Raw genomic sequence first — 12,764 nt, 5'->3', positions numbered from 1 at the left:
TATACGTCATAGAAACGCGGACCAATCGGAATCACAGGCCGTCAAGCTCACCAATCCGTGTTGCGGATATGTTTTGCGTAAATAACAAGAGTCCAGCGGCGATGGCATAAAAAGTGTGTGCATGGCTTCGATAATGTTGAGGTGAGGGAGCTGGTTTTCAGTATTTAATCAGTACAAAAATGTATGTAATATATTAAATGTGATTGGATTTAGTGTATTATACTACTTGTATAAAACTTATCGAATTTATATTTTATCTTATTTGATTTGCTCTGCACGTTTTTCGGTCTTCGTTTCTCGACGATTTTACGATGTGACGTCGTCGAAACACCCACTTGTGTCATCATGATTAAATGGTGATTAAAAATAATTGTGTGTTTTTCCCGTAAGAAAATTCGCAGAACTATTACAGCACTGACTGCTCCAAGACGTGTGAACCCTCGGACTCTGTGTCAGTCTCTCTGCGGAGCATTGAAAGCACCTGTTATCGCAGCTCACAGGGCAACGATGTCTGATCCTGAGGGTGGGGGCGAATCCAGCCTGTACACCCCTCCTCCAGAAGTGCGTGGGATGATCTCCCTGGATCGAGAGGCCTTCAGCCGCACGGTGACTGTCCCTGCTCTGCGTGTGCAGAAGGAGGTCCTAGGCAAGCTGGTGAAGAGCCTGAAGAAGGTAGCTCTGCACTTACCAGGTGTAAAGAGGGTTTTGGAAGATGACGACAAACACCGGCTCCTGCTTCTAGACCCCACCAGGGTGTCCTCCCCTAGCTCCTTCGGCGAGACGGAGACACAGGCGCTGGAAAAACTGGGCGTGCCCCTGGAACTCCACTCGCATGAGCTTCGTCTCACCTACGGGAACCTGAAAGCCGACGAGGTGCTGCGGGCTGTGCTGCCCGAGGGCCAGGACGTCACCTCGGGGTTTAGCCGTGTGGGACACGTTGCTCACCTGAACCTTCGGGAACACCAGCTGCCCTATAAAAACCTTATCGGTCAGAAACCACGGGGACTTGACCCTTCACTGCACACATTTGCAAAACTCTCAGCTCAGGAATATTACTATACTTTTATACACAGGATAGCATGGTTGTTAGAGCTATCGCTCAAAGGACCCATGTTTGACTTTCTACTCCAGTTGTAATACTCCTGGGCTACATACTTACCTTAAATTGCTCTAGTAAAACTATCCAGCTGCCTAAAGGGTAAATAATAAGTAGCATAGTATATAAACTTTCTACAAATATTTTAGATCACAAGTCAGCTATTCTAACTACATAAATTTAATATACTGTATAAATGTCTTAACTTTGAGGGATACATACATATACTGTTGCCATTTGGAAAAACATCTGGCTACAGTCTTGTTATAAAAATGTTCAAAACATTCCTACCTTTCTTTTCCCAGATTTCTTTGCATGTCTCGAGTTTCCGAGTGTAGAGTGTTGTCTGTTCTGTGGTTTCCATTTGCTGTTGTTTGATGTCAATCCTGTGCACGTGCTGTGTCCCAGGCCAGGTCATCATGGACAAGAATTCAGGTGTGACTTGCGTGGTAAACAAAACCAACACCATCGACTCTACCTTCCGTACATTCCAGATGGAGGTGCTGGCAGGAGACGGCAATATGGTTGTCAAGGTGATATCTGACGACATCATCCTTACCATCCTTAACCCCATTATTTCTGGGGTTAATTAAATGTAGCATATTGCACTGAGTGCAAATCAAGAAGCAGTGGAGGGCAGTATGTTAACTTGTTTAGAAAGTGCTTTTTGCTATTTGTAATTTAGTCAGTTTTAAATCAGGTGGTCTAAGTACTACAGTGTTTGTGTTTCCTTAATGTTTCTCACTTGCTTTCTGTAGCCTAACGCATTTGTGTTTTACAGCTGAATTAATAGATTCTCCCTGCACCAGGTTCGGGAGAATGGGCTCCCGTACGAGTTTGACTTTTCACGGGTGTACTGGAACCCACGGCTCAGCACAGAACATGAGCGTGTGGTAGGCCTGCTCCAGCCTGGTGACACTGTGATGGATGTATTTGCTGGTGTGGGGCCCTTTGCCATACCGGCAGCTAAGCGTGGCTGCAATGTGCTGGCCAACGACCTCAATCCCGAGTCTCATCGATGGCTCTCGCACAACTGCCGGCTCAACAAGGTGGAGCACAGGCTCCGTGTCTTCAACATGGATGGCCGTGCCTTTATCCGTGGTCCCCTCCGGGAGGCTCTGCCTGCACTAATGAAGGGCACAGCTGGAATTCACATAGTCATGAACCTGCCTGCCCTTGCACTGGAATTTTTGGATGCCTTCCAGGGCCTTCTTGGTCAAGAACCTGACCAAAACCAAAGTGTCAGCATCCTGCCAGAAGTACACTGCTATGGCTTCTCCAAGGAGGGGGACCCAAGCAGGGATATCGTGGAAAGGGCTTCACGGAGTCTGGGTATTTCACTGGATGGCCATTGCTCCATCCACATGGTGCGCAATGTAGCCCCCAACAAAGAGATGATGTGCATCAGCTTCTCCCTCTCCAAGGATGTGCTTTTCTCCAATGTGATCGAAGGTGAGAATACTGTTTATCACAGTGGAACTTTACCAGTCACTTAAATAATTTTTCTTCATGTGCAGCTTTAGACAATAGAAAGGGCAGAAATAATTATATTCTGAAAGATGTCGGTATAAGCCATCATCTTGTACAGCGCTTAGGTATGCATTTTGTGTTTGCCTTGTAAAACAGAATAAGGAATACACTAGCATTTTTGGTGACTAGTGAAGAGTCCCTGATGGGACTTTGATATCATTGGCTAGAACTGGCTTGCGCAGTATTTCTTGGATGTATGCACATTAATTTTTGTGAATTGCTGTTTTATCCTCAGATACCCCTGAAGAACCAGCCCCAAAGAGACAGAAATGTGAGGAGCCAGAATGAAAACATATACTGGACGCTTTAAGTTGCTGATCCGAGGCAGGTTGTTTTATAAGGCTATGCTGTTTTACCATTCATTTGTGAAAAATATAAATACTTCTGCTCATTGGGGGATTGTTGGACTAAATCCCAGTGGGAGAATATAGAAGTCAACATGGTAAAGGATCAGTTTTTTGGTTTTTTTTTTTTTTTTTAACAAATGTATTCTAACTGTTCAGGTATAATTTCTGACTTCAGAAGGTGAAAATACTGAAGATACATTCAAGCTGTATAGTCTTGTTATTTATTTAAAAATATTTACATCAAATACAAAAAGAGAAACTCTATACTTGATACAGGCCTACCTCTGAGCCCCGGCCAGAGTGCTAAATACCACCTATACATAAACATACGCCTCTGCCAAGGGTCCTTATCCCCAGTTGCTGTCAGTGCTGTAGAGGGAACACGCCACTGAAAGCGTCCTGCAACGCTCTGTGGCAGGCCAGGGCTGAGCTGTAGCCCCCTGCCATATCCTGGGGGGAGGCAGCACGCACATGAGTCAGGTACCTACAGGAAAAAAGAGAAACAAGACCTCAGAGAGCTGTTGTCAGACAGCAAGACTCCACATTATAATGTGCTGCTCAACCAATGAGAAAGAATGAACAACTGATGGCATAATCTGACAAAATAACCATATCACCCAACTTATGTGGGGAAGGTCCCATTTCTCTCCACTGTATTCATTATATAGACTCTCTACTAGAAGACTGTAACTGTCAGAGCTGGTAGGAACAGGTGCAGTCACTGCTAACACAGTACCCCTGAGACAGAGGCTAATATTTCACCCAAACGTGCCTGAGCTTCTCACTGAGTTAGAGCCCTCCGTGGACTGGCGCCGGCCAAGCCTTGTCAAGCAGTGAAAGAGTTAGTGTTTCTAAATTAACAATGTCAATAAAATAACAATCCGTGTCTTCGGCAGTACGTCTCTCCTCCTGTTGGCTAGAAATATCTGTGCTGGGGGGATTGCCAGGAACTCAAAGCACAGGACATTCAATGTGGTTGTACCACATTCTATAATACCAGGCAAGAGGGGTTGAAAGGTACACTAGATGATGAAGATGAAGAAAGAGGGCTCCAATCAATGGCAGAATAGAAATATGCTCCATTCAACATTCACATATGAGTTCACCAGAAAAAAAAAAAAAGTTGCCTATGCAACTCCACTAGTATTCCAGTCTCTGACTTTGGTAGGCTTTCTGTGATGGGTGTGTAGGGGTAGCAGACAGCTGAGGAAAATGTCCACCAGCCAAGGGGATTTCACCCTTTGCTTTCCCTGCTTTTCGCCATATTTATTTAGCAGTGTAAAGCTGGCTGGCTCTGCAATGGATTTGGAAAGAAATGCACACTAATGCAGCAACAAGTCAGACAGCTGCAGCATCCAGCACACACAAATTCATCCCAAAAAAAAAAAAAAACAAAAAAATAAAATAAAATTTCCAAAATACCCACCTTGTTTTTATACCTCTTATACTTAAATGTGAAATGTCTAATTTAGCTAATGACTTTCTCCAAAGCAATTACAACATTAAGATACAATTTCTATCCATTTATGCATCCGGGTCATTTTTACTAAAGCAGTTCAGGGTAAATAGCCTGCTCAAGGGTACTACAACAGAAGATGGGATTCAAATCTGGGTCCTCCAAGTGCCAGACAGTAGTTCTTGTTGATTCAGACAACCTAAGGACACACATTCAGTTAGACACATATATGGGTTACCTATATCACTGACAGGGGGGATGATTGAGGAGGTGTATTCTAACCCTATACCCAGCCTGATTCAGCAGGTCACAGTGAGGGGCATGTGGGCAAGTACGTGCCCAGAGTAAAACCTCCCTGCAGCCCACCCGACTTAGCTAGTGGATTAGGTGATCTTACTCTTAAGTGTTCGCAGATGTGTTTGCAAGGCCACGTTCACGTCAGCCTTCCACAAATCCCTGTACTCGTTATGGTCCCCCACACCATCAGAAAAACTAAACTTTGTCAGTGTATTTTCCTCCTTGTTTGGTCTGTACAGTGATAGCCACATCTCCCACAATCCTCTGATTGGACCCACACTACTGCTTTATATGGTTGTACCATCACGCTTCACTTTCCAAGTGGTGTTAGTGGTTTTTTTCCACAATACAATGGTACAGCAGTTGTACTGCAGCCAGTACACTGCCACACACACACACACGCTGAAGCCGCTTGTCCCGAATGGGGCTGCGGTGAGCCGGAGCCTAACCCGGCAACACAGGGCACAAGGCTGGAGAGGACGCCAGTCTGTCGCAGGGCACCCCAAGCAGGACTCGAACCCCAGACCCACCGGAGAGCAGCACCCGTTCAACCCTGCTACACTGGACCGTGCCCCCCTGCACTGCTATAGCCTTCTCCTAATGAAGCGCCATCACGGTCAGCACAGAAAACCATGTAGATTTTCATGCTGAAACAGGAACAAAGCGCATTGTCCCCCGAGGCGCTAAATATGCCCTTAGCCACCCACCCATGCAGAGCCAAAACAGGGGCCTGCACTCAGCGTCCGGAGGCTGGAACTGCTTCAAAGTCAAAAAGTCAGGTGTCACCTCTCCAGTTGGTAACCCAAAACCAGCAGCGGCAACTTCTCAAGAGCCCAGTGAGTGTTACTGTATATGACTATGTGTGTGTGTGTGTGTGTGTGAGTGAGAGAGAGCGAGCGAGCGAGACATGAGCGGTGGGGTTCAATAAGCAAGGGACTGCTGTACCTCCTCATAAAGAAGCTGGTCTGGTTTTATGTGACAGTGTGGCCAAGTGAATAAGGTTTATCTGCTCTCCTTTCGCTTTTTACCTTCAGCCACCAGCACTAGAAGACGCTGTGCCAGTGGGTCTTTTTCCTCCCCTAAGAAGTCAGAAGTGGCCAATCCTGAGAGTAAATGATGAAAAAACAGCAAATATTTCCTCAAAACAACCCAAACTCCTCCAAATATAAATAGCCTGAAGTCTAAAAGCAGACACAGGCAACAAGCATGCACTGCACTCCATGAGAGCTCCTACACCACACCCACACTTTAGCACACAGCTGCTCTCAGACAGGAGGAAACGCCTTGGCCACCCACCCCCACTCACCCACTCTTGTAGTCTGAGGACTGAAACCCAAACCGTCTCAAATGGCTACATCTTTCAGTCTCCAGGTCTTTTGGGACATTAGATGCAACCTGAGTAGGGCCTCCTCATTTCCTCCTATTATTGGGTAAATACTGGACCAATTCAGCAGACCACTCTCCCCCTTGTGGATATACCTAGCGCTGTGGCTGATCTTTTAAAGGGAAAAGAACGTCATTGCTGTTTACACCTCGGGGGGGAGGGCATGCTCTGTGGTTCCCTCATCTCCACGTATTCAGTTATTTACTCAAAAGTTGCACATCCCTGGAATCAACTCTTGAGTAAGTGACATATTGCATTGAGTCAGCCATCTTCCTCGGTGAAGAGAGACTGTTCTTTATGGGATAATGCCACACCGTTCCACTGGGAGGCAGCACCATTAATGAGTTGGACTGCTCAGCATGCTCCCTTAGCAGTCATGGAGTCTTTCTTGCTCCAAAGGCCTGCTTGGTGATCAGGAATAAGACGGTATGATCCAAAGACTGGGACACACTGCAATGTTTTGCAAAGGAGGGGGCGTCACTTGATGCCCTCCGCAGGGGTCTGCCGTAGTCTGCCTGCACGTGTTCTACACAGTGCTCTACAAGTCCCACTGAGTTATCTTGCTCCGCTTTAACAAGCCATAAAATCAAAGTGGGTCAGACCAAAGGGCCTTAATAGGGATATGGTTTGGAGTAGTTGCTGAAATAATGCCAGGCAGTCATGTGGCTTGTGTATCTGTGTAACAGGTATAGAGCCCCCAGAGCACAGACTACTCTGAACGTAAGGCAGAGGAGTATCTCACTCTGTGCAACTGTCTTACACTGTGCAATCAGACAGGAACCCTTATGGTCCTGGCACTCCCCTTTGAGCCCAAGCCCATGCCCACTGGCCCCCTTGTTCTTACAGCTTCTTTTTTCGAGGGACATTCCGCTTTGCCCCTTTTATACCCCCCAACCCAACACCTGTCCACTATCACACCCTTCCCTACAGAACCAGGACACCACTGTTTTCACAGAGCAAGGGATCGAAGCTTAACTCGAATCTGGACCTTATGGCAGCTGCTCCCTGTTGTCTCTCCTGCAAGGAGATCAGTCTAAAATGAGGACAAACGTCACCAAACAGACCTCAGACTCTCTTAGAAGCAGTCTGGTTGTTTCCTATTACCATAGTGATACCTAATCACAAAAGACTGATGCAGTGATGTTAGATAGAACCCATGACATGGGAAGAGTTAAATATCCACAGTGGTAATTACAGGATGAACTGGTGCTGGACTGGTGAAAGAGTTCTTCCAGCCTGGCTCCCAGTCCGGAAGCTTCTGTTAGAGGACCTCCTATGTGGTGCGGCCTGGGAACGCAGGACAGAGCTGCACACCTGTTGGGTTATTTGTCATTACAGAGGGGTCAGCCATCAGCTGTCAGCCCCTAATCACCCCACCCACCCTACCCCACCATTTCAACAACACCCCCAGCATTCCGGAGCCAGCTCCAATTACCACCATCCCCGGTGAGGACTGCATGTGCATGTGCGTGTGTGTGTGTGTGTGTGTGTGTGTGTGTGTGTGTGTGTGTGTGAGTGAGAGAGAGGCACAGATTATAAGCATTTTGTATATAGGTGTCTTTCTGAGTGTCAGCAGCAGCATATGGCAACCTGCTAACCAAGACACAGTCAAGGATTCACAATGAGGCTGAAGTCAAGTGCACAGCCAGTGGGCGGGGTATGCCAAACACTGTCACAGCCTGTATGCTACCACATGGGTAAAAACAGAGTCAGTCACATCGACTACAGACAGGCCCCTTTCCTCCTGATACCAACAACTCTGTCAGGTGACCACACTGATGGACAGTGCCCAGCGATATTATTCCCAAAGTCCGACACTGCTGGTTTGGGATTCTGGATGTCATTGGTCTGACCAGGCTGCATCACCCCTTCTCTCCTATAGATGGAGGTAAAGTCTTCTCCTACATGAGCTGTCCAGGAACTCTAGATTGATGGTGGACATAATGAAAAACTGACTTGATGGATTAAAAACAACTCACACAACGTCATATCCTCTTGCCACGTTACTGATATTACCCTGCATCTTGATACCAATACCATTATATACTATGCTAACATGCTGCTGATAGCATGTTGTACTGTAATGATGTGCTATTGATAGTGCACATGAGCCTACTCGGTTTCCACTGAGGATACAATTTTAGTGGCAAGGAAATGGTGTTGGTGAAAAAAGCACATTATTACTGCAACCTCATCAACTGGAACAGAAAAGATCAAGGTACTACTTGGCATGGTATAGAGCAGAACGTCATCGGTACTGAGCGAAAGAATCTGCAGAGCGAACAAACAAGAACTGTGAACAGTTCTTAAACTTGCAGGGTTAATTGAGCAAGGAGTGGCCAGCAGCAGGCCATACATCACACTGTGTTGGAGAGGAAGCCATGGCAATTACCACTCTCGACACACTGCTGCCACCAGTGACAGGGGCTGTTTTCTATCAGCTGATCAGGAAACAGAAAGACGAACAAACCAAGCTGCTCACAAAACAGGAATAGACCATGAGCAAAGGATAGACAGGGAGAGAGGGGTGCTCTCTGGCCACCAAAGTCACCGGACACATTGAGACTGCTCAACTTCTATTGAGAGACTCCTGAAATATACAGCAACTCTCATAACCACCACTTCAGCAAGGCAGTCATCCCATCATTCCCCTTCTCCCCCAATCTCTTTACACTAGCTAGTTCTGCTGCCTCTCACTTGGGACAAAAATAAACCCAAGGCTGCCAGGTTACTCCCAGAGGGAAACAACCTGGTGCTTCCAGTAATGACACAATGCATTTCTGTGAGGCTGGGGCAGATGAGAAGGCATCTGGTCTCTGGCTTTCAGTCTTAGCATCACAGAGGCATCAGCATGCAGGAGGACCTTGCCATTGCCCCATTCCCATTTTACCACTACCTTTTATAGACTAGAAGTTCTTATGCTTTCAATAAACCCCTCAACACTGAGAAATGTGGGTTAACATTAATCCAGATCAGATTTGGTAAATAAACCGAGATGTCAGGTTTGGGCATGCAGAGGCAGCATTGTGTATTTCCTCAGAGAAGACGACTAAGGACTGCAGTTTAAAGCCGCTACGGAAATGTAATCACTGCATCTGCACACGCTCACACAAACCCTGTCCACAAAGGAGAAATCAGCAACCTAGGCAATGCTGGGTGCTTGAGGGGCAGAGTGTGGTTTGCAATTCAAATCCGCCTGTTCCAACATTCAACCTACCACCAGTTCCTGCTGTCTCATTTGGGCATGCAAATTTCCTTCCACAGGCCCCCACCCTCTGTCATGCAGTCCACAGAACCCTGCAGTGCTTCTGGGCCATGAAAAACTAACCAGACATCTGTCAGCACTATGGCCCAGTACTCCAGACTGACTCTACACCTTCCTGCTGCCACCTCGATCACTGAGGCACACCATAGCCAAGAATGAACACCAACAGCTCACTCTAACAAGGAAAGGGATCCTTGGCACCAGAACAAGTTTGCAACAGTACAACAGAAGGGATGTTAAACTGCATGATGTGAAGAGCTGGCATCAATGGCACCTATACATTTGAAAGGCATTTAGACATCAGCACAAGATGTAGGTAACTGGCTCTGGATACCATCACCCTCAGCTCACAGGGACACTCAAGGTAACAGTCTTCTCAGCGTTATGGATTGCCTAGTCTCGTGGAATCATTAAATCCCAGACACAAGTTCTTTCTTGAAAGGACAATTTCAGACAACTCAGAGCTGTATAGATGGCCATAAGTTACGTAAATTGCTCTGGCTCAGCATGCCTGCTAAGCAAACAGAAAGTGTAATATAATGATGTGAAAAAAGCTACAAGACATGCATTTCCACTTGATAGAGACAGAAAGTCAGTAAAACATTACTTTCATTTCAAACTAATGTCAAAAACAGGTCTTCCCATTAAACTGAAACATCATCAGTGATGCCTGCACTATATTCAGATGACACCATCCATTAGCAGGGTAGTGTCTTTTCCAGAGACAAGAGCCCACACCCCTTCCCTGTGCCCATGAAGGCCTGGCACCTCTACATCCTCAGCCTTGATACTCCATCAATATTAATGATCAAGTCTCCCACTAAGATCTTCCCCGCCCGTCATCAGCTGTCCTGTAGCGGATTTTCTCTCATCTTGGTTCACAGAGCTGGGCCATATGAAAAAGCCATTTAGCACAGTAGATGAAGACACCTCCCACTACCAGACTCCCACTCACTGGTCCCAGGGGAGTCCTCTCTCTGCAGCATGCACCCCTTCAGTGGGATATTGAAGAAGATATACATAAGCCCCATCTACACATGATTTACAGTTTCCTGACCAGCTGAGAAGGAAAAAAATATGTTTCTGCCTGGTCCCATGATTTCTTTTTTTTTTTTTTTTTTTAAAAAGTGAATTAAAGGAGCAAGCATGGTGGGGGGGCAACTGTGCAGCCATAAATGCAATCCCAGATCAAACTTACAACTGTAGGTGGGAAGTAGAGGCAAAGAGATCAAAAGTGCTCATAAAGGTCTATTCTGAGTATTTGGCCAGTGCCAGTCAGCTGCTCTTCTCTGACAACTGGAACAGTTGCACACATCTTCTGACCTTTTTTCCTGCTCTTACCAACAGCACCCCAGCTCAGATCCTGCTCTAAAAATTGTGATCAGCATCCTGAGCTCTGTGGCTGTGAAAACCCCAAATGTTTGTATTGTTTCCACTTCTGATTTGTTCTAGTAAGAGCTCAGAATAAATTCCAGCAGAACTGAGTAGACAGGCAAGATGAAAAATAATGACATCACATCTGAAACCTGTGTTTCTGGAATCCCTTAATCAAAGGTATAGTGAAATGTGTAGTCAGTTGGCCGTTTTACCTTCACCTCAGATGATGGGTCAAACTAGAGCATCACGGGGGCCTTTAACACCTGAGCCTGATCAAACAAGTAAGCACCATTAAACTAGGCAACAGGGCCTGCTAATGGGCCGTGGCACACCAGCGCTTTTAACACTGCCCGCATAACTATCAATGAATCAAAGGCTTTGTGACAAGTTACTAACGAAAATATTCTATTCTAGATCAAGTTGGAGGAACTGATTTTACAGCCAATCAGAAATGAATTCATCAATGGGTCATTTGCTCATTGGCAGTGTTGACATCAGTGAACCAGAAAGGAACAGAAATCCGTGCCCACCGGGGTTTAACCCTCTCTGGATGCAAAGCAAAGATGGAGAGAGGGAGCCACAAACCTCAGCTCACAACCCCTCACCCACTCAAATGCAACCTCTCAAGAGCATAATCTCCATCAACCTGGAGCAGTGGCGCTGCAGCATTTCCTGCACAGCTCCCAGGAGTAGAGCCCAGACTAAACACAGCCCTCAGCTGCTCCGCTTCACCCCACAGATGAGAGACGACGATTTGACAACTGCTCCCAGCTAAAGCCTCACTTTTTCCACCAATTAAACTGTGTGTGTGTGTTGGGGGGTGTAGAAAAGAGGGGAGTGAAATGGGGGCCTCAAAGTATTATTCAGATTGGCATTTAGCGTTGAGCAATTCCTGTCAGGGAGATGAAATAATGTCAGAGTGTAGTGCCAAAAGAAACAAGGACTCACTCGTGCTTTCATTGTCAGCACTTGAGGTTTTCGTGAAATTTCATGTTTTGTTCTGCCAATTCCTACTGATTTTTACTCCTTTTTTCCATGCTCTTGAAGCTGAAGACATTTCAACATTTTGTCGCCTACGCACAAAGAGTTGAGGCCATATACACATAAAACTCACATACGCACAGACACTCAAGACAAGTCAGACTGCATGGAATAATCATACAAACATGTTAACACACAGGAACACTCAGAGTGACAGATAGAGCCTGCTCCCAACTAATGACAAATTCTGCAGGGCTTTATCAGAAACAGTCAGAGGCAGTCTATGTTTACATTTATTCATTTAGCTGAAGTTTTTCACCAAGCAACTTAAAACGGTAAGTTACAATTATTTACCCATTTATACAGCTGGGTAATATTTAGTGGAGCAACTTAATCTAAGTACCTTGCTCATGGGTGCTACAGCAAGAGGTAGGATTTGAATCTGTGACTTTTGGGTCCAAAGGTAGCCACCCTAATTACTATTCTACCAGCTGCCCCACATATTTACCACAATAGTGAAGTGCCGATCTTTAACTCCAAGATTCTCTCTAGATATGCTGCAAGCCTAGCCATTCATAAAGGCAAACTAGTGTTCAACAGTGAAAGCTGAGGGTATGAATTCATTTCGGGTCTGAATTTTTGCTGGGACCCCTCAACTTTCTTCCAGGGCTACGATCAAGCTCATCTATATGAATGGGTTGATAGTATTAGGTGTGGGACAGGACTTACAGCATCAGCTGGAACACATTGCTGAGAAAAAAAATCTAATTGGGTCTCTAAAATGGGCACCAAAGACAAAGATGTCCACACAAGGAGCAGTGCAGAATGGGCATAATGTTTGGGACATTAGGTTTAGGTACACTTCCTTTCCCATTTCTGAGCACTGACATGTATAAAGACATTATACTGAGATAAGAACATGAAGCAAGAGTGCCAGAATATGACAGCAAAACATAGCACATGGCTCGGTGTCCTTTTCAAGGTACTCTCTTCTTGGAGAGCTAATGCAACCTCCCAGCAAAGGCTGACCA

General features: G+C 45.9%; 2 protein-coding genes across 3 annotated transcripts in view; one reads left to right on the top strand and one right to left on the bottom strand.

Annotated features, from left to right (window-relative positions):
* The first annotated feature begins 99 nt into the window (after positions 1-99).
* On the top strand, positions 100-4,067 carry trmt5 (tRNA methyltransferase 5). 2 transcript variants are annotated; one of them, XM_018727604.2, is made up of 5 exons: positions 100-141; positions 391-988; positions 1,505-1,629; positions 1,906-2,548; positions 2,862-4,067. In XM_018727604.2, exons 2-5 carry the CDS (start codon positions 508-510, stop codon positions 2,912-2,914), a joined length of 1,302 nt encoding a protein of 433 aa, XP_018583120.1. In that variant the 5' UTR covers positions 100-141; positions 391-507; the 3' UTR covers positions 2,915-4,067. The 2 variants fall into 2 exon arrangements, with proteins under 2 accessions (XP_018583120.1, XP_018583119.2); XM_018727603.2 differs by having other exon boundaries at positions 102-141; positions 402-988.
* mnat1 (MNAT1 component of CDK activating kinase) overlaps positions 3,193-12,764 on the bottom strand; it is a 28,373-nt gene continuing 18,801 nt past the window's right edge. Inside the window, exon 8 of the mRNA XM_018727608.2 lies at positions 3,193-3,457. Coding sequence (XP_018583124.1) covers positions 3,337-3,457 — 121 coding nt within the window. The 3' untranslated portion in view covers positions 3,193-3,336. The remainder of the gene's footprint in view (positions 3,458-12,764) is intronic.

This window comes from Scleropages formosus, chromosome 15, assembly GCF_900964775.1.
Source record: "Scleropages formosus chromosome 15, fSclFor1.1, whole genome shotgun sequence".
NCBI lineage: Eukaryota > Metazoa > Chordata > Actinopteri > Osteoglossiformes > Osteoglossidae > Scleropages > Scleropages formosus.
The sequence above is the reverse complement of the archived record's forward strand: the minus strand, read 5'-3'. Positions and strand labels throughout refer to the sequence as shown.